The sequence below is a fragment of the Lepidochelys olivacea genome (genome assembly GCF_965140295.1).
Source record: "Lepidochelys olivacea isolate rLepOli2 genome assembly, chromosome: 9".
NCBI classification, from domain to species: Eukaryota; Metazoa; Chordata; order Testudines; family Cheloniidae; genus Lepidochelys; species Lepidochelys olivacea.
The window spans coordinates 16,000,675-16,022,782 of NC_140419.1; the positions used below are offsets into that span (position 1 = coordinate 16,000,675).

General features: G+C 41.7%; 1 protein-coding gene across 2 annotated transcripts in view; it reads left to right on the forward strand.

Annotated features, from left to right (window-relative positions):
* PLD1 (phospholipase D1) overlaps positions 1 to 18,327 on the forward strand; it is a 125,336-nt gene extending 107,009 nt beyond the window's left edge. For both annotated transcript variants that reach the window (XM_084639430.1, XM_084639431.1), the window contains 5 exons: positions 3,540 to 3,589; positions 4,626 to 4,760; positions 8,611 to 8,764; positions 10,101 to 10,218; positions 11,873 to 18,327. In XM_084639430.1, coding sequence (XP_084495556.1) covers positions 3,540 to 3,589; positions 4,626 to 4,760; positions 8,611 to 8,764; positions 10,101 to 10,218; positions 11,873 to 12,097 — 682 coding nt within the window. In that variant the 3' untranslated portion in view covers positions 12,098 to 18,327. The remainder of the gene's footprint in view (positions 1 to 3,539; positions 3,590 to 4,625; positions 4,761 to 8,610; positions 8,765 to 10,100; positions 10,219 to 11,872) is intronic.
* The last annotated feature ends 3,781 nt before the right edge of the window (positions 18,328 to 22,108 follow it).

Here is a 22,108-nt window from a genome sequence, read left to right on the forward strand (position 1 = left end):
GTCCTGCTGGTAATAGCTTATCTAAAGTGATTTCCAGCACAAATCCAGGTTTTCTCACCCTCCACCCCCCCACACAAATTCACTCTCCTGCTGGTGATAGCCCATCCAAAGTGACAACTCTTTACACAATGTGCATGACAAACAAGCTGGGCTATTTCCTGCATAAATCCAGGTTCTCACATCCCCCCACCCCCATACACACACAAACTCACTCTCCTGCTGGTAATAGCTCATCCAAACTGACCACTCTTCAAGTTAAAATCCAAGTTAAACCAGAACATCTGGGGGGGGGGGGGTAGGAAAAAACAAGAGGAAACAGGCTACCTTGCATAATGACTTAGCCACTCCAAGTCTCTATTTAAGCCTAAATTAATAGTATCCAATTTGCAAATGAATTCCAATTCAGCAGTTTCTCGCTGGAGTCTGGATTTGAAGTTTTTTTGTTTTAAGATAGCGACCTTCATGTCTGTGATCGCGTGACCAGAGAGATTGAAGTGTTCTCCGACTGGTTTATGAATGTTACAATTCTTGACATCTGATTTGTGTCCATTTATTCTTTTACGTAGAGACTGTCCAGTTTGACCAATGTACATGGCAGAGGGGCAGAACGCCACTAGCCGTCACCTTCAGCCCCCAACTAAAACCCCTCCAACGCATTATTAAGGATCTACAACCTATCCTAAAGGATGACCCAACACTCTCACAAATCTTGGGAGACAGGCCAGTCCTTGCCTACAGACAGCCCCGCAACCTGAAGCAAATACTCACCAACAACCACATACCACACAACAGAACCACTAACCCAGGAACTTATCCTTGCAACAAAGCCCGTTGCCAACTGTGCCCACATATCTATTCAGGGGACACCATCACAGGGCCTAATAACATCAGCCACACTATCAGAGGCTCGTTCACCTGCACATCCACCAATGTGATATATGCCATCATGTGCCAGCAATGCCCCTCTGCCATGTACATTGGTCAAACTGGACAGTCTCTACGTAAAAGAATAAATGGACACAAATCAGATGTCAAGAATTGTAACATTCATAAACCAGTCGGAGAACACTTCAATCTCTCTGGTCACGCGATCACAGACATGAAGGTCGCTATCTTAAAACAAAAAAACTTCAAATCCAGACTCCAGCGAGAAACTGCTGAATTGGAATTCATTTGCAAATTGGATACTATTAATTTAGGCTTAAATAGAGACTTGGAGTGGCTAAGTCATTATGCAAGGTAGCCTGTTTCCTCTTGTTTTTTCCTACCCCCCCCCCCAGATGTTCTGGTTTAACTTGGATTTTAACTTGAAGAGTGGTCAGTTTGGATGAGCTATTACCAGCAGGAGAGTGAGTTTGTGTGTGTATGGGGGTGGGGGGATGTGAGAACCTGGATTTATGCAGGAAATAGCCCAGCTTGTTTGTCATGCACATTGTGTAAAGAGTTGTCACTTTGGATGGGCTATCACCAGCAGGAGAGTGAATTTGTGTGGGGGGGTGGAGGGTGAGAAAACCTGGATTTGTGCTGGAAATCACTTTAGATAAGCTATTACCAGCAGGACAGTGGGGTGGGAATAGGTATTGTTTCATATTCTCTGTGTATATATAAAGCCTGCTGCAGTTTCCACGATATGCATCTGAGGAAGTGAGCTGTAGCTCACGAAAGCTTATGCTCTAATAAATTGGTTAGTCTCTAAGGTGCCACAAGTCCTCCTTTTCTTTTTGCGAATACAGACTAACACGGCTGCTACTCTGAAACCTGTCAGTATGTAGGAAAGAAAATGAACTATTTTATCTGTGGTACAGTTTTTACATAACACACCAACAGTTTTTTATATTATTGTTATTTGCAATAGTGACCTTGGTCTTAGAGATAGCTAATAAAATCCTTGCTGAGCTTATTATCTAGCCTGCTTTCTGGATGCACCATAAGGCTCCAAAATAAGTTTTTCTACAAGCACATAGAGGTACACTTAATTTACTCATACTTGACATTTCCATCCTTCTCTTAGGAATTTAGATGCTATCACTACATTTTTTCTAGTTTATCCGTCTGTTTTTGATATTTTTTTAGAAGCCTGACAGTATTTTAGTATCAATTTTCCCTGTGGTTTCAACAGAGCTGAAATTAATATGGCTTTATTTTGTTCAACAACAAATATTAGCACTACAACTCTATCTTTGAGCTCCACCATCATTAAAGATGACAATTCAGCCCAGAGACGAGTGTTTTATTTGACTGTCCTGCTGCCCAGCCAGCAGAGGGAGCTCAGAGTTTTGTGGTTTTGTCAGCCAAGTAAATTCACAGATTGCTTTTGTCAGGGTTCCTAGTTAGGTTTCCTCTGCAGAGCTTGAATTTCTTGCAGATATCTCTCACAGATCCTGAGATCAGCCTGAGAGGAATAACCAGCTGCATTTTCAAACACAGGCACTTATATTATACCCAGGAAATACATGCATAAGTACTGATATTTAATGTTCACACAGAGCACAGGAGGCCCCATCTAAAAGACCCACACCAAATATATTTCATGGTGCTAAATATATCACTTTGCAAGGAGTAAAGGTTGAGGCAGGCCTCAAAGTTTTGTAATCTTGCAATCCACAGAGCCTGGCGGTAGGGTGGGGTCGGGGAAGAGAGAGATTTTCAAAGGCGCAGATGGCAGGCCCTAAATCCCAATGAAAGTAACTGGGGATTAGGCACATAGCTACCAATTATGCCTTTAAAACTCTTCCCCATAGTCTTTTTCAAAGCTGATGCTTGGACTACTCAGAGATCCCTTCTGATCCTTGGGCCCCGATGCTCTCCTCTCCTTGTTCAGAAGAGAGAAGCAATCCCAGCACAAGGGTGATGGCGGGGGAAGCTCTGAAAGGGGAAGGAAGTGGCACTGCTGTGACTGCTTTCTGGGGGAGGGACAGCTGAAGGCAGCATGGGTTTGTAAGAGAGCTATGCTACCATAGGGGTGGTGAGACCAAGGGACCAACACTGAGAGTCCAGTGATCGGCAGGAATCGTACTTAGGTTATGTCTGCACAGAGATTTTTCAGCCCTGTTAGCCCAACTTAGCTGACCCAGGCCAGATGTGGGTTTTTTATCCCCATGTAAAAAGAAAAGGAGTACTTGGGGCACCTTAGAGACTAACCAATTTACTCCTTTTCTTTTTGCAAAATTGGTTAGTCTCTAAGGTGCCACAAGTATTCCTTTTCTTTTTGCGAATATAGACTAACACGGCTGTTACTCTGAAACCTATCCCCATGTAGACAACAATACCTTCCCCAGCATAAGGTGACCGATGAACTTCTATGTGGTGCATAGTGGTGCATACGAACTTCTATGCCTTCTGTGTCCTACACCAATGTTAACATTTGTTTAGGAAAAATGTATTCTGAGAATGTCACAGCTCTTCTCTTTATGTGATACTTAAAATGTGTCTTGTGTTTGTGATTAGCACATTAGGAGTATCGCTAACTTCACATACCTAATTATATGTCATTGCTTCAGATCACTTGTATTTGTAACTGCCGCCTTAATTCTTTCCAGGACCATGTGCAGAGGAGAGAATTCTATCCTGGCACAATTGAAAGCAGAGAGTAAGTGCTTTGTTTCCCTCTCTGTGTGATGTTCATCATTAGGTCTTGAGGACACTAAACTTTGATTGATTAGCTATAAAGCATAAATGAGCTCATCCAGTTGCCAGTTAATATAAACTTCAGTAACACAAAATACTGCAATTATGTCAAGAATATCTTCAAACATCTTCAAAATAAGGAAAACACACTAGCCAAAAACATCTGTGTATCTGAAGAAATATAATCAAGCAGTAAGATCCAATCGGTGTCATCCTCGTGGACAAGACTCCCAAAGTTCATTTTTGTTTAACTTGAGATTGTTGTGGTCAAGTTGGTTTCTAACATTGGGTTATGCAGCACAAAGATGGAGTGAGGACAATAGAAGTGGGTATTTTATAGATTGTTGGGTGGGGAATTCTTATGTATGATTCTTCACCACACTTGGATTTTGTTTATTGGATCATATGGCTTTGGGTGGTTTTAGAGATGTTTTTTTGTTACACTGTTGCTTGGCACCCAATGACCATGTAGAGATAAAACTATTTAATTATAACACTGTTATCATCATTGCTTTCTCGGGGTCAGCCTGTGTCCTTAAATTTGCTTGGATGGAAATCATAATACCATGAAAAACGTGCTACATAATACATCCTTGATTCATGTATCTTTGTGCAACTCTGAATTGTAGCTAATTTAAAATAGAAAATGGTTTCCATAGCATGTGCAGACAAAAAAACTGGTTATAACCTCTTCCCCACAGCTCAGTCAGAGAAAGCAACCAACTAGTGAAGTGATTCTCAGACATTAGCATCAATTGGAGGTGCTAGTATACAACACAAGACAAAATGGGGGGAATCCCTGGGTAGCCAGTCAAGCTGCCTATATGGATCAGAATGGCACAGAGAGGCACAGGGGAGTAAGATCTATTTTAAAGAGACTTATTTACTTTAGGTTATTGTTAAGGAGATGTTGGAAGTTAACTGTTTTGCTTTTCCTTGCCTCTGCATTACTAATGACCACCTCTCACTCCCACCTCATTGTCCCTTTTAATCCTCAGTTGGAGATCAGTGGATAAACTACATATCGTTCTGTGGGCTTCGAACATATGCTGAGCTGGATGGAAATCTCGTCACTGAACTCATCTATGTTCACAGCAAATTGCTTATAGCTGATGACAACACTGTCATAATTGGTGAGTAAGATGGTTGCAGGGGAAATTTGTACCATTTGACTACCCCGACTGAAAGTGCACGTGGCTATCTCTACTTGGTGTGCTCTGTTCCATTTTACCTGCTAACACATTCCCTGTGTTGTATATTGAATTTAAATGTAAAGTAATTACAAGTTAATGGGGGAAGTGAGATGGAGGAAGGTTTCTAAAGTGTACTGATTAATTGATAAAGAAATGTGGCTTTGAAATTCCCTTGGTGGTTAAACTTGTCCCACCACAGGGAATTCTGTCCATTTGTTTTCATCAAACTCAGCTTTAGCCACTAAATTGCGAGTTGTCATCTGTTTCTTAAAGAACAGAATGTGCTGTAAAATTTGGAAGGCTTGGGGAACATGTGACCATTGGGAAAATACGTTATAATTTTCATTGCATTTTCATCTGTCTCTCTGTTATTGTATATTTATTATAAGGCCATAAAATAACAACATAAGGCCAAATTCAGCTCTTATTTATACCACAGAATACAAGAGCGGAATCTGACCCAGAGTTACTCCTATTTCTTTAAGAAAGCCCTTTTCAGCCCGTTATAGCAGTATGAAGGCTTTGCTCATGAGCAGCATAATATTAGGGTCTTGTAAGAAGCAGAATGATACTGTCCTCCACCTCAGGGACAATCCTGATACCATATACCCTTAGATAGGTTGAAGTTTGGATTGGGAGGGTTTTGCTACGTAGTTATCCTTTTGATAATCTTCTCACGTCTCTAGTATGAAGAACAGCCACAATAGTTTTACTATTGATGATCATAAACATAGGACTAATGCTGTGGTGCATCCACATAAATGGAAGTGGGAGTGGTGATGTGCTATCTATATGTTTTGCTGTCATCCAGGGGTATGTCTACACTGCAAAAAAAAATAATAAAGACCCATGGCAGCAAATCTCAAAGCCCAGGTCAACCGATTTATGCTTCGGGGGGCTCTTACTCTGGGGCTAAAAATAGCTATGTAAATGTTCAGGCTTGGACTGGAGCCAGGGCTCTGACACCAACCCCCTGGCTGGGTTTCAGAGCCTGGGTGCCAAGAATGTCTACACTGCTATTTTTAGCCCTGTAGCGTGAGCCCAAGTCAGTTGACCCAGGCTCTGAGACACGCTGCCGCAGGTCACATTGCAGTGTAGACATACCCAAGAGGCTTGGGCTCAACGTACCAGCTGTGGAACTAAATACATCCCCCAGTGCTGCCCCATGTATCTGGCACATTCCTATTAAAGTGCCAACATTCCAGTGGAAAAAGCAAGGCCCAGGTTCTGCAGCTTCTGTAGGAGAGCAGTGACACAGATGTTTACAAGCCGGTGAGGCACAAATGTGTCCTCCCTTAAATTTCCTGCTGATTAATTGATTTAAATTATTTAAATTTAATTCCTCCCCGCCCCCCAAAAGAAAAGAATTCCATGTGACTGAAGCCCTGAGTAGTTGAAGCACATAGGAATAAATTCTTAGTTCAGCTGCACTGTGGAGGAGTGGGAGTATTTTGAGGGGGTTGATTTTATTTTTCTCCTTCTCACTAGCAACTCCTGATAAAGCAGTAGTCAGTACATTCAGTCACTGGGATTACTAAAGCATCTGGGTTTCTTTATGTAGGAACCAGCTTGTTGCAGAGTTTTTGCTTTGCCTGGAGTTTTTGTGGGTATATGTTAATTTGCTAAATCCCAACTATTGTAGTCTCTTGCTGCTCCTTCCCCTGAGACAAACTCTTGTCTGCCTTTCTGTGCCATTTTTTCCCCCTGATATCTGTGCAGTATAGATTAATCTCTTTTGAAGTTACATTTTTCTGCAAGCATTGGGCGGGCAACTAAGCAAAGTGCCGAAGTGCATTGTCCATTTTATATATGCAGAGTGATTGTGCAGTCACTTGGATGTCCAAATCCGTGGGAGATGCAGGAATGGGCACACAAAGTCAAAGGCTTGCTTAGGGATAGTTGCCAGTTTCTCCCTGGCTGTAACAGGATTCTGACACAAACACCCATTTGAAATAGCTGAGGCATTAGAATGATTCTTGGCTGCACTGGCAGTTAGCTGATCTGTGTTAAATGAGCTGGTTCTCTCAGCCCAGTTCTTAGCGTATGGGTGTTCCCACCATAAAGACCACAATCAGAATCTGAACTAATTGGCACCTGGAAAGAGTGACTGAAGACTGGATGACCATAGAGAACCTGCCAGTCTTGGAGATGATCTCTGCAGAACACAATGAAGTACAGTTGCCGAGTACCAGGGAGAAGCTTCTACTACCCATCTCCATTCTTGTTATATGGCCAAATAACCTTATTCTCCAATGCCGTCACTCTGGCACCTTTAAACTGCCATGATTGCACTCAAAACATTTTTAAAGAGAGGGGAAAAGTTATAATTATATATTAGGACATGTGCATATGTTCTGAAAAAATTGCCTGATATTTTGGCTCTTTACATTTTGCACAGTATGTTCTAATGCTACATCAACAGCACAGCAAAGAATAGAAAAAGAACAAATGTCCCTGTTGGTTAGAATGGCTTCTACGCCCCCGGAGGGTATATTTTCATTGTATTGGCAATACTTGAGAACTGGTGCACGTAGCTCTCCATACATAGAAATGAAAATTTGGCCCCTGGGAGTTTTGGAAGCCTTACTTACCAGTTGCTAGAAACTGGAGCCCTCCACCTGCCTCAGTGCAGTATGACTCCGAAATGATTTCTTTCTTTCTTAACCCCTCTTCGCCCCGACAAAAAACCCTGAAGGTGTTTTCTTTTTCTGTTGTTTATTTTAGAAGAAACATTAATTCTACATAAGTGGGCTCTGCTGTGCAACTTACTTTAACACTGATTCTGCCTGGGCTTAGGGCACAAATCCAAGTAAAAAATTTTCCTTTCTTTTATTATGAAATAAATACAGCAAAGAAAATCCGTAGAATGACTTCAAACAAAGAAGCCGGCTTGTGTCATTAAACATATTAAATAAAGACCACATTAAACTCTGACCCTTGCCCTTGCATGCCATAGTATCGCTCTGCAAGAATAGCTGGAGGCTTCTGAGAAATTAAGTTTTTAAATCTTTTGTGTTTGATTTAAAATTGTTTAACCTTCTTTCATGCCCTGGAGTTTATGGAGAATGTGGAGATTTTTTCCCCCCACATATTGATCTTGGCTCTTTTGTGGCTCTTTAAATCAGAAGTGGCTTTGATGGAGGATCTGCTCTTTACAAATCTTCATCCTGATACTCTCCATCCTTAGCAACTTAAATTATTTTGCTAACGAGAAAAAAATGGATAATGTTCACATGGCATTTACATTGATCTTCTCCAGTTTCAAGAAGTGGCAAAGGTAATTCAGCCTCCTCTCTACCACCTACTGACAAAGGAGGAGATTTTTAACCTGTGAACTCTCATAGTGTTTTATCACTTGCATTGGAAGAGACTGGGGACAACTGAGTGCAGGTCAGCTAAGTCCAGGCAGCTGAACTTGTCATATGCACATGCAAGGAGCCACACAGTGGTATGGTAGAGGGGGTCGACAGTAAAGTGATGGTGGTAGAATATACACAGAAGAGTGTGAGGTTGGAGGAGAGCTACTCATTGAAACTCTCCTTTACATACAAGAGTGGTATGTCTTTCTACCTAGTCTCAGGGTATACTGTGAATGCTGGGGCCCTGCAAAGGAAGAGCTGGCACGACCCAGTTCTTAAAGTTATTAGATACCTAACTCCCATAGCTTTGAGGATCTGGGCCCATGTCCTGCTGGCGGTAAACAGGTCTATCACTTTGGTGGTGGTCGCATTCCTTGGGGAATTGGTATGTATTGTATGTGATGTTATAGTTTCTCTGTTTCCTTTGAAAGGCTCTGCTAACATCAATGACCGCAGCATGCTGGGAAAACGTGACAGTGAAATGGCTATCATTGTACAAGACACCGAAACGGTCCCTTCAGTGATGGATGGAAAGGACTACAAAGCTGGACGATTTGCTCAGTCTCTCCGCCTCCGGTGTTTTAGGTATGAGTGCTAGAAACTAATTACGGTGCATGGAAATCTCATGCTAAATTCTTGGCTGCCAGGAAGGTCTTAGCAAGTAAGGTCTTTTCCCAGCAGGTTGTGGTAATTAATATTTTGTACTTGTGCAGGAAGATGCAGTCCTGCTGCCTTGCAGGGATTGCGTTCCTCATTGATTTTGAAAAGAGAGCATCTGTGCAATTGTCTGTAAAGGATATGCACTGAATTAAAGATATGAGTGGGTTTAACTCCGGGAAAATCAATGAACTTTCACCCACTTACACATGGACTGAGTATAGCCCACAGAGTTTTGTGGTTGCCTAGACTTAGGATTTCCCATGCAGTATCCCTTTCCATCCCCCGCAATGAGTGTTTGGATTACAAATCTTGGAAGTCTGTTTTTGTTAAATTTTTCCTTGACCCCTTCAGTAAGGGGAACGTACACAGAAGACAATGGAACTTTGCTAAGGAACAAATACTCCCACTGCACTGTTATCAGTTGTAGGTGGTGGTGTCTAATTTTTTTTTTTTTTTTTTTGTACTGGGAATTTGTTCAGTCAGAGAAGCCATCTGGCCAGCAGCACAACAATTCTCTCATTAAAACATTCCCCCTCCCCCCCCATTTTCCATCTGGATGGTTTTTAAACATAAAGGAGGAAATGATAAGGCAGAGCTAAGGCTGACAGATTATTCTGTGTAGGAAATAGCAGCAGACAAGGACATCTCAGTGTGCGCAGCACCATCTATTAAGTATTGAGGACATTATCTAAGGGAACCCTTTTCTTTCTTCTTCAGGATTGAGTTGCTGAGGTTTTTTTCACATTGAAGAGGGAGTGGGCCTAGTGGTTAGAGCAGGGGACTCAAACACAGGGCTCCACCACTGACAGCCTGATTTTGCAAGATGCTGAACCTCTCTTGTGAAATGTACATGCTCAGCTCCCATTGGTGGGACTGACTGGTATTCTGAACTGATGACTTCAGTCCCCTTCCATTACTACCTTCTGGAAAACCTAATGTTGATTTAGCAGAAGGCTTCTCACTCTCTGATAAATAATATCCCCACCTCTTTGGTATATGTTTGTGCAGTGCCTAGCACAATGGGGCTGGGACCTCTAAGCACTGCTGCAATGCAAATAATAATAATAAAAATAATAACATGGGTCCTTTATGAGTCTTGGCTTTTGGGTGGTTTTCTAGGGTCACTTTACTCAATAACTGCTTGTGTTGTTTTCCTCCAGAAGAAAGCTGATTACAAGGATCACATTCCTGTTCATGAAAATCCTCTGGAGGGTTCTGTGTTACTTTCCAATGACATCAGTTCTTTCCCCTCCTTTTTCAGGGTTGTTCTTGGTTGTTCAGCAGACCTCAATGCTGATCTCCAGGATCCAGTCTCTGACAGATTCTTCAAGGAGGTGTGGGTTTCAACAGCTGCCCGCAATGCCACTATTTTTGACAAGGTGAAGTACCTGGCTCGTTTTCTCTTTTTGCTCCCAACAGGCTCACTGTTGACGGATGTAAAGGAGAGAAGCAACATCTTGGCTTTGTGGGAGAGGGACTGGTGGGGCGGGAGGGTTCAAGCTCTAGATCTCATCAAGATGGATTGAATACTGTGTAATGTCATGAAACTACACAAGCTCTGAGCAGGAAAGGGCCACAACAGATGAAGGGTTTTCTTTTAGCCAATGGCATAACTTTTTTGACCCTTAAATACTATTGGCAGACAAGCAAGGTAGCAACTCTGATTCTCCTCACATTTATACACTGATTTTACAGAGTATTGTACAGTAACTCCTCACTTAAAGTCGTCCCGGTTAATGTTGTTTCATTGTTACGTTGCTGATCAGTTAGAGAACATGCTTGTTTAAAGTTGCGCAATGCTCCCTTATAACGTCGTTTGGCAGCCACTTGCTTTGTCCACTGCTTGTAGGAAGAGCAGCCCGTTGGAGCTAGCTGGTGGGGGCTTTGAACCAGGGTGGGCCGGCAGCCTCCCTATCAGCTCCCCGATCCCCTAAGTTCCCTGAGCAGCAGCCTCCCAGCCAGACTATCAATTGTTGGCAGTTCAGCTGTCTCTTCCCCCACTGCCATGTGCTGCTCCTGCCCTTTGCCTTGGAGCTGTTCCCCGGAGCCTCCTGCTTGCAGTGTGTGTGGGGGTGCTAATGTCAGGGTGTCCCCCTCTGCTCCTGAACCCCACTTACCCCATTTCCATAGAGTGGGGGCCGGGGGACGACACGACACGGAGGGAACTTCCTCGCAGCAGCTTCTGTCTCTACTTGCGGATCTACTTAAAAAGGCAGTGTACTTAGAGTGGGGTCAGTGTACTTAAAGGGGCAATGCATATCTCTCTGTCTCTCTCACACAGGGGGTGTGTCTTTGTCTGCCATGCTGTCTCCCCTCCCTCCATTCATGCTGCCTTATAGGGTGTGAGGCTACATTAACGACAATGGGTTAACCCTTGAGGGCTCAGCTGATTGCTAGTTCATCATTTAGTAGTAAGGCATTCCCTGGGAAATATCTAACCCTCTGACTTCATCACCTCAATCAAGCTTCACAATCATCATTGCTGTGTACCAGTATTAAATTGTTTGTTTAAAACTTATACTGTGTGTGTGTGTATATAATATAGCCTTTTGTCTGGTGAAAAAAATTTCCCTGGAACCTAACCCCGCCTGTTTACATTAATCCTTATGCGGAAATTGGATTCGCTTAACATTGTTTCGCTTAAAATCACATTTTTCAGGAACATAACTACAACACTAAGTGAGGAGTTACTGTAGTTCCAGTTTCTGGAGCTCTTGTTTTACATCAGTATGTGTTAGGAGAGAATCAGGCCCTGCAGGAAAGAATCTTCTATTTGGCCGTACGCAAAGCAAGGCTCACTGATCAAGCAAACTAGCTATTGCTAATTTTGGATAATCTCTTGTAGGGAGATTGATGTACAGATTTTCTCATACAGGTGTGTGTACAAATTGTTAAGCTCCCCAGGCTCCATTAACCAATACACTTCAATATATATGAAGGTGTTTACAGTAGCGTTAGTTTGCGCTATGGATGGCATGTAGTGATATTTTCCTGTATGCTTATGTACCACCTCCTCTTTCCATTTCAAATCAGGTGTTTCGATGCCTTCCCAGTGATGAGGTGACTAATTTAGCCCAGCTGCGTGACTTCATCGCCAAGTCAAAATTGGTAACCCAAGATGCTGCAAAAGCAGCAGAAGAATTAAAGAAGATTCATGGATTTCTAGTGCAATTCCCCTTTCGTTTCCTGGATGAAGAAAACTTGCTGCCTTCTGTTGGAACAAAAGAATCCATGGTTCCCATGGAAGTTTGGACTTAGGGTGATATAGACGGCTTTAGAATTTAAAGTCTGGCTCCTTGGAGACAGGTTTGCATACCTGATGATTTCAGGAAGCTTTGTATTGCCAAGGTAGCCACTGAAAGGTCTCCATCAAACTAATGTGCCTTTCTTAAGGATTTTGGTGGAACAGCTTCAGACAAAATGACTGTTATGGGGAGGGAAAGAAAATTTGGCACTTATGATCAGTGACAAGCTATATTAATTGAAAGGACAGTACTTCTTTACAGACATATTCTAAGCACCTTAAAGATGCAGGCCACCCCTATGAAGGGAGAGAAATCATAATGTATATTACTACTACCAGCATGATCACACGTGTATAGTGATTGTGATACCCAGGGGTTGTAGGCTGTTTGTGCTTTCTAAATCTTTGTGTGCTCACAGTTATTACCTAGCTGGAGTTACCCTCTTCATCATATCTATTTTGTATTCCCTCAAGTATTCTCCTACTGCTTACCCCTCCATAATGGTTGGGAAATGTTGCCTGAGGCCAACTCAGATGTTCCTATGATCATTGTCTATCGCGCTTAGATGTTACATTGCGTATACGGCAAAGGGCTAACTCTCTTATGTCAAAAGAAAAGGATTATTTGTGGCACCTTAGAGACTAACAAATTTATTTGAGTATGCATCCGATGAAGCGAGCTGTAGCTCATGAAAGCTTATGCTCAAATAAATTTGTTCGTCTCTTAAGGTGCCACAAGTCCTCCTTTTCTTTTTGAGGATACAGACTAACACGGCTGCTACTCGGAACTCTTACGTCAAAATCAGTGGTGCTGACTCTTCTCCTGGCCCCAGGGGAAAACATTGTTTTTTTTACTACAACTACAGCAATCAACATTCCTCATGCACAGCATGACACTGTAGGTCTCAGTGATGGGCAATCCCTAATGGAGATTGAGGTGATGGGAATCTCTTGAATTCTGTTTTTTCAGGGTTTGCAGAACTTGTTTGAGTTCAGCTACCCTTTTTCTTACTATCTAAACTATAATTTTTTCCCCAAGGGAGAATCAACTTTTTAACCTTACATTTTTCTAGCTAAAGGAAAGCCTGCTGCTATGTATTAGGGAGAAGAGAACCCCAAAAGCTAGGCTGGCAAAACTGGGTCCTCTGTTTTGGATCACAGTGCTGTGTGTATACACTGCCTTAAATACTCCCCTGTGTTCTTTTCCACTGTTTCACTTGTAAGGAACAAGAACCCAGTAACAGTTGAGTAAGAGTTGAAATTTTGAGCTGACGATGTTCAAGGTTGATCAAAGTCACTCATACCGAGTTCGATCACGCTCCAGAGGCTAGTGGAGAGATAGCACTGAACTAGTCTCTGTGACCAGTTCCAGTAACGGAAAGACTTGGTTTTGAACAGTCTCTGCAATGCAGAAGTGTGACTCCAGGTCTTCCCAAGGACTGATAAACTCACTCAACATGGTAAATCTTTTTGCTTTCCATTTACTAATATGAGCAGCACAGTTAATAAGAAACTCATAACAATGGGTTCCTGTCTAGATAGAGGGAGAAGCTGAAACTCCCATCTCTGAATGCAGAATGTTAACTGATTCAGTGGGAGTGCCATTCACCAAGCAAGGGCCAAATGTGGCCCTTAATCTGTGGTCCAGTAAAAGCCTTCACCATACCTTATCCATAAGGCTTACAAACTTTTATTGCTTTGTTTTTCTTTGCTAAAAAATTCCAATGATTCCAAGTAAATTTGTCCTTTAAAAAAAAAAAAGACGTTTGACAAGCTTCCAATGTGCTTAACGTTCATTAGTTTATCAAAAAACTCATGACACCCTTTTGAAAGATATGCCCAAAACACAGTTGGCACATATCTTACAGTTAAGCTGATTGGTCTGTATATTTTAAGAAAAGTAATTAGGCATAGAGTCATTTTCCAATGCTACATCATGTTAATAAGTAACAAACACTAACATTCCTCAAGGGCAGCCCAAGTCCTAGCTAGTTGCTATGTTTTGTGTTGCTTCATGCTCATATTTGATAGATGCAGTTAGTGATATGGACAGGAGTCACAGCCATCCCTGAGCCTTGGTGAACCAGTGGTCTATTTAATCTGTCAATAGTGCATGCACAACTGCAGTGTGTTTATCGGTACTGTGATTTTGTGTAGTGCACTGCAGATAACTAGGTTCCCTCAAGATTTGTTGGGCATTGTTGTTTAGAATCATATTTGTTGTTTAAAATGAGACACAGGGCTTACCTGCCAGCTCCTGTGCTAGAGAAATATGCTATCAGACAACCACTGCAAAGCCAGGCAACTAAAACATCAAAATACTTTTGCTTTTAACACTAGCCCAAGGCTTTTAATTTCACGCTAAAAACTGTTGGCCATTTTTAGTTTGAACAAAACTGCTAATATGAAATGATTATAGCCTGCCACATATTACCATTAAACCACACAAGTATAGATTCATAGTGGAAAGAGGCCCAAACCAGAACAGAATATTCATTCACACCAGACCTACAACCAAACCTAAAGAAGCATATAATGCTCCTATCATCTATCTGTCTAGATGTTCATATGGCTCCTATCACAATAGTACCTGAGCATCTCATGATCATCATTGAATCCTTACAGCACCTCTTTGAAGTGGTATTGAAACTTTGTGGCTTCATAGGTAACGTGACCTAGCTTCTTGTACCCCAGGTTGTCTTTCCAAAACTGCAATGCAACTGACATGCAAAACCCAAACCATTTGCCCATTTCAGATGATGTTAGGGTCTGATGTCGACCCATACAGCCTAGGAATTTTGAATTAGTATTGAAACACCATTCTTAATCCACCCCCTTTGTACCATACATTGGCTTTGTAGCATTTGCGGCATATAAAATACTTCATAACTTGAAGATCTTGACACCAGCTGAAAACAGAGGGTGGATTCACCCTTGTGCATAGTTAGCACAGGATCTATGCAGCACTTTAAATAAGGCTTAAATAGAATTAAAGTAACTTATAGGCATTGTGTTGGCTCTCTGCACAGGAGTGAATTCCACTCAATGTGAAAGGATAGGTTAAGAAATTCTTTATTTTGAATTTCCCTGATTTTGTTGGATGCCAGACTCTTGACATTAACTGAACACCTTTATTTTATTTTCCTTTATGGATGGAGGGAAAAGAAAGAAATATTAAGAAGAAGAAGAAGAAAGCCAAGACAAAACTTTGCCATTCCTCATACTTTGGGGAATTGATGCATCTTGAAATTCAGTATTTTTAAATGGAGTCATTCAAATGTTGCCGGGATTCTGGAATCCTCTTACACTTGTAGGCCCCAACTCTGCAAGCTGCTCACCTACGTCCATGAATAGTTCCACTGACTTCAGTGAAGCTTCACACTACGAGGCCAGGGTTCACACATGCAGAACAACTTTCAGTATCAAGGTACATTACAGTACACAGGCTTACAAGTATTCACAAGAGGAAGTATTCTGCTCTGTAGAATTTACAGTGCAGTATGTGCCCTCACATCATTCTTCGTGCATATTCACAGCAGTTGGTGTCTTTTGTGAATGTCTGTTAATTAGACTTTTCTTTCACATGCTATGAAGCCACAGCAGGGGTGATGTTTAACACCTGGTCTCTGCACATAAACAGTCACCACTCTTTAATTCTTAATACCCTAGCGGTTTTACTTTTACTTTGAATATCCAAAGCAAATCATGGCTGTAATCATTTGCAAATATACGGTACTGTAAGCAGTGATGCTGTTTTTAGTGATAATAGTTCCTGAAATATGTGAACTGTTTTTGTGGCTTTTATTTTTAAAAGATGGTAAGAAAAGAGGAAAAAATCTCTTCCAGACTCAGATTTTATATTTCATGATTCAACCTGGATGGAAGATTTATGGTGGATATTCCTAAGCAGGTGCCAGTACGAGAATTCAACATCACTTCTTACCATGTCCGTATATATTTTTAAATAACGGGATATTTTAATATATGTTTTGTTGTATAGATGCAGGATTGGACTTACATTTTAGCATAGAAAATTATGCATTGTAAAAAACCCATGAAAATAAGATTTCATAATCTAAGCACTTCATTATTAAAATAATGTGTACCAAAAAAGCCACCCATTGCTATCCAGGAGATCCCAGGCCTTTGGCTCAGCTTCTGGGCTTGTACTCCCCAAACCAGCTGATGCTGAGAGTGCTCAAGGGCAGCACACTTAAGGTATGTCTACCTACACTGCAGCTGGGAGCAAACCTCCTAGCCCTGCATACAGACTCATGCTAGTGGGTTCAAGCTAAGCTGTGGACGTTGCAGCTCAGGATGAAGATTGGGTCCTCAAGTCCCCCAAGGCTTGACAGCCCATGCCACAAAGTTCATGCTGCTATTTTTAGCATGCTAGCTCAAGCCCTGCTAGCATGAGTCTGTCTACCCAGGTTGGGAGGCTAGTTTGTAGCTGCAACATCGACAAACCCCAAAGGTCTGATCCTGTTTTCAATGAAAGAGGCTTGCCGTCGGCTGACATGACAACAGGATCAGTCCCAAGGGAAGGAAGTGCCTTTTGTCACTCAGCGTCCTCTCTGGCCTTTTTGCAAGCAGCACAGACAGACTTGGAAGGGAGTCCAGCAACATTTTAGCTTAAGCCAGGTCTACACCAAAAACTTTTGCCCATACAATAGTGTTGATTAGGGGTGTGATTTTTTTTTTTAATGACCTTTTTATACCAGCAAAAGCCCCAGTGTAGATGCTGGTAAACCGGAAAAAGCGTATTTTTTGCCGGTAGACGCTGTGCCTACTCTAGGAGAGTGTGTTAGTTTAGCTATACAGGCATAGCTATGCCAGCAAACCTTCTCTCGTGTCGACTCAACCTCAGAAGCAAGGCGGCCAGGGAAGCAAGATGAAATGTCAGAGCAATTAGAAATGTGAGGGATTCATAAGCTATAACAGGAATTTGGATAAGCTCCTGGGACTTATCCCAGAAGCGTTGCTGGGGAATGGTCCCAGCGAAGGTGGTGAGAGTTTTGGTGGGGACTAGCACCGGAGAAGGATCAATATATCTGTACATTTCCTTTGTCATAGTAGAATCCAGGCATATTTTTAAAATTAACTTCACGTTTTAGAACCCAAGCTTACAGCCATTCTGGCCCATTGCCTTCAGTGGCAGTTTTGCTTAAGTGAAGACTGCACAACTTGCCCTCTTTGATATTATTTTAATGTGTTCTTCTACTCAAATTATGTGATTATCTGCCTTAAAAGGAGACCTACATTTTTACAGGTGTTTGTACAGTTATTACACTGTGCGTTTTATTTAAAAGTCAAGCCGAGGCAGTTTTGGGACAAATGAAAAAAAGTTGGTATGACCCTTTACAGTGTAAAGTTTACACGACTGCTTTTATTTTATTTTTGGATTTTTTTCCACAACTTAGGGCCAGCTCCTCTGTTGGTGTGAATTAACATAGCTCCATTGACCTCAGTGAAGTTCCACCATTTCAAAATCAGCAGAGAATTTGGCCCAGAGTGCCTCCTGACCTCTGATATGAGCAAAGCAAGAGCCTGCACAGTGCCATCTTAGATGTGCAATAGGATGAGGCCGGGCATCTGCCATACTAGCCGCAGGGCTCTTCTCACCCATGCTGAGCCCCACCGAAATCCAGACCCTTGCCAAATCAGGGTGTTAGTTGGGAGTGTTCCTCCATTGCAGAGAATGTAAAACTAGTGTGTAAATTAGATATAATTAGGCCCACAGACTGTAAATCTAAAACTGAATGCAACAGTACTTTTTTTTTTTTTGGCCTTCTTTTCTTTTTTTCTTTTCAAGCACTTGTGACCCGTTCATTTTTAACCTACCAGTGCAGTTTCATAAAATAACATAGATATTGTGAGTAAGTCGTATTTATCTGGCTCTATCCTGATATCCAGGAAGTGAGAGTGTTTCTAAATTCACGGGTCAAGAAATGTACAAGTTTCCGCTAACTAAACTAATTGATAAAACTAGAGCTTCCAAAATATTTGTACTTCAGATGTACAAGGGTTGACATGATTCCAACTTGCTGTACTTCTCCGCTTTAGATGGATAAAATTGTGAACAGAGTGAATGCTCCTTCTGTGAAGGGTTTTGAATTGACAGTTTTGTGTCCCTGTTTCTGCTAATGGCTGCTTCCTTCCCTATCTATTATTGTATTTGGTAAACAGATATGTATTAAGTGACTAAAATATAACTAAATATAACGTATCAGAAACGTTTGGGTGATGACTTTTCATTTTAAATTGCTTTTGGAATGATGATCATTTTGCAAGCCGTGGACCTAATTCTGCTCTTGCACCAAACGAAGAAAACTTCCTCAGCAATCAGTGGAACTCCATAGCAATGTAATGGCAAAGCAGACTCGGTGAAAAAAATCATTAAAAATGCAGCCCAAGATAAAGTTACCACTGGGACAAGGAGATTGCTAACTTGTCTGTAGTCAATGAAAATCAATATATTTTAAAGGAACATTGCTACAAGAACCCTGAGTTCTAGAACCAGGGTCTGTAGGGCTCCCGGCAGGTGCTACATCCTTGTTGCAACCAGGGACTCAGTCAGGGCTGTAACCAACAGTACTGCAGGAAGTCCCACCCTAAGAGGCATGAATGGCAGCCCTCTGCAATTCCCTGATTGGCTGGCACTCCCTATATAAACCAGGAAGCCATTTCTGGGAGTTGTTTGATTAAAGTACGTGACTCCCCACGCTGACCCAGCCTCACCCTGATTCTCATTCCATGCTCTCAGTTGGATAATGGACTCTGACTTTGCAGTTTGATCTGCTCTGGCCCTGAACTGATCTCTGACCTTGGGTCTGAAACCGAGCAGCTCACTTTGTGCCCACAAACTGCCCATGACCTGGCCCTGACAACTGCACTCAAATCAGGCCCCAAATTTAGATTTTATGAATACAAGCTTTGTCATGCAGTAGAAATGTTTCTATAGAAGTCAGTGTTTCTCAACGGGTGGGTCCCATCCTTTAGGAGGTCACAAAAGGCAATTGCCCGTTGTGATGCATTGAAAATTTTATTACCATCTAAAGCCAAGAAAATCTTGCTCCCCTCATACCCTCCCTCATCAAGGTCAAGTGTTCTTTGTCAACCTCTCAAAATACACACCAATGAATTATATAAACTGATCATTGTTATTATGGATTGTCATAAATATAAAGGGAAGGGTAACAACTTTATGTATGCAGTACATAAAATCCCTCCTGGCCAGAGGTACAGAATCACTTACCTGTAAGGGGTTAATCAGTTCAATTAACCTAGTTGGCACCTGACCAGAAGGACCAATGGGGAAAGAAGATACTTTCAAATCTGGGGGGGGGGAGGTTTTGTTTCTGCTGTCTTTGTTTGTTCCCTCTCAGGACAGAGAGAGAGAGACCAAGCAGGTAAACCAGCTCCTACAAAGATACTTGAAATAATACATCTAAAATTACAGAAATTGTAAGTAAAGGCAAGGAAATGCGTTAGAGTATCTTTTGTTTTAGCTTGTGAATTTTAAGAGGGAGGTTTATTTCTGTTTTTGTAACTTTGAAGTTGAGCCTAGAGGGGAATCCTCTGTGTTTTAAATCTTTTTATTACCCTGTAAAATTATCTTCCATCCTGGTTTTACAGAGGTGCTTCTTTTACTTTTTTCTTTATAATAAAGTTCTTCTTTTAAGAACCTGATTGATTATCTTTAGGAAACTAAAAATCAAAGGGTCTGGTCTGTACTTTTAGTAAAGGCAATTGGTTGGTATATTATTCTCAAGCCTCCCCAGGAAAGGGGGTGAAGAGGTTTGGGTGGATATTTTGGGGAAATAGGAACTCCAAGTGGTCCTTTTTTGTGAATCTTTGTCTAAATCACTTGGTGGAGGCAGCAATATAGGACAAGGAAAGGATTTGTGCCTTGGGGAAGTTTTTAACCTAAGCTGGTAGAAATAAGCTTAGGGGGGTCTTTCATGTGGGGCCCCACATCTGTACCCCAGAGTTCAGAGTGGGGAGGGAACCCTGACATGGATACAATTTTTTACTCTCACTTTTATAATAAAATAAATGTAAAGGGATTGTGAAAAATTTTGACTTTGAATAAGGGGTGGCCAACCTGAAATGTTTCAGAAACACTGGTTTAAGGTAGCCAATGGAAATATTTTTTTAAAACTGTCCTATGGTGGGTGCACCCCAAACATTTTAGTCCCGAGAACCTGAAAGTGAAACTTACTATGGGACAGTCAATATAGCCTAGTGAATAAGGCATTGGATTGTGACTTTGAAGACCTAGATTATAGTCCCAGCTGTTCTACTTGCCTGCTGGTTGACCTTGGCCAGGTTACTTCACCTCCTTGTGCCTCAGTTTCCCCATCTGTAAAATGGGGATAATAGTAGTAATCTCCTTTGTAAAGCACATTGAGCACTACTGATGAAAAGCCCTGCATAAGAGCAAGTTATTATTATTATACACAAAAGTGAAGCTGACTTCACTGAGGTTGCTTTGTCCAAGCTGAGAGAAACAGCAAAAGTAAAACACTGAGAAAATTTGACTTTTATTTTAATAATCCAAAGGTACATCTGCAAGGAAATTTGTCGGTTTCTAACATGGCTCTTAAATTGTCACTGTCCATTTTAAAGTTGAATAAAGGAAGTTCTGAGCTGAGAGAGAAAGGAGCAGCCTATTGCTGACCTCCATGAACAAAGCAGCCATGGAATATTCAAACTCTTTTGCAAAAACAGAAGCATGCTAATTCTCTGTTTCTTATGCTTTACTCGCCCTTCCAGTGCCCCAAGGTTATCACTGACTTCAAACCTTTCCAATACAATCTGTTCCCTGGATAGACACAATAAACCAAGATAAGGCAGCAAGGAGTTTCAATGAGTCAGGATGCGGCTGGGACTAAAGTAAGCAGCTCTTGATTGACACCTTAAGCCTTTTCTGCCCTGACTTCTAAATCTCACAGCTAATTATATGCTTCCTGCATCAAACTTCTATGATCTTGGAAGTGAAGATAACAGAGAAGAGCAACAGTAACACTGAGGCCTGTCAGTCACTTCTCCGTCATGGAAGTACTGGCTGGAGATGTTGCAATGATTATTATTATAATGTACTGTGAACACGCTTAAAAAGACAGCGTTTGTCTACAGCGACCATAGTTATTTCCTATTCCAAGTGCAGGCGAAATCTGTGCTATCTCAATGTGCAGTCATGTTGGTGTAGAACTAGTGTACAAGAAGAAACTGCTCAGAATAGAGAGTTATGGGCCTGACTGTCATTTACAGAAAGGCCCCTTTATACTGATGTAAAGCAGTCTCAGAGTAAAGGAGAATCAAGCCCATGGTTACTGTGCTCACATAACTGCATATTGTGCGTTATTTCGTCTATGTCTGATGGTAGCCTGTCTGGTTTTTTTTAAGCCGTAGTTTCTGGTTCATAATCCACAGTTTGCATACCATGCAAGGAGGAAGAGGAGAAAACTTCATAGGTGAAATCCTAGCCCTGCTGGAATCAATGGGAATTTTACCATTTTACCATTTTACTTCAACACTTGCTGGAGGATTTTCTGCTCCTTGAAGTCTTTAAACCACGATTTGAGGACTTCAATAGCTCAGACATAGGTGAGAGGTTTTTTGCAGGAGTGGTGGGTGAAATTCTGTGGCCTGCATTGTGCAGGAGGTCAGACTAAATGATCATAATGGTCCCTTCTGACCTAAATATCTATGAATCTATGAAACATGGCTGGGATTTTACTCACCATGCATAATTCAAATGAACAATTTACACAGCTGGGTATTCCTGTAACCCTCAGCCCTTGCTGAAGGAAAAGGCAGCATACATGTATTTTGAACAATAGCTGCCACCGCTGCAGTGTTTAATGGGCTGGTTCTTCTCCAGGATGATCCTCTCCAGCCATCTTTACACCGAGGGGAACCGACCGTGCAGCCAGATAATCTCCCATTTTCAGCTTCCTCCAACAGGTAAATTGTTCTAAAGGTAATCTGGCTCAAAACAGTGTGCCGGAAGCCTTTTCTGC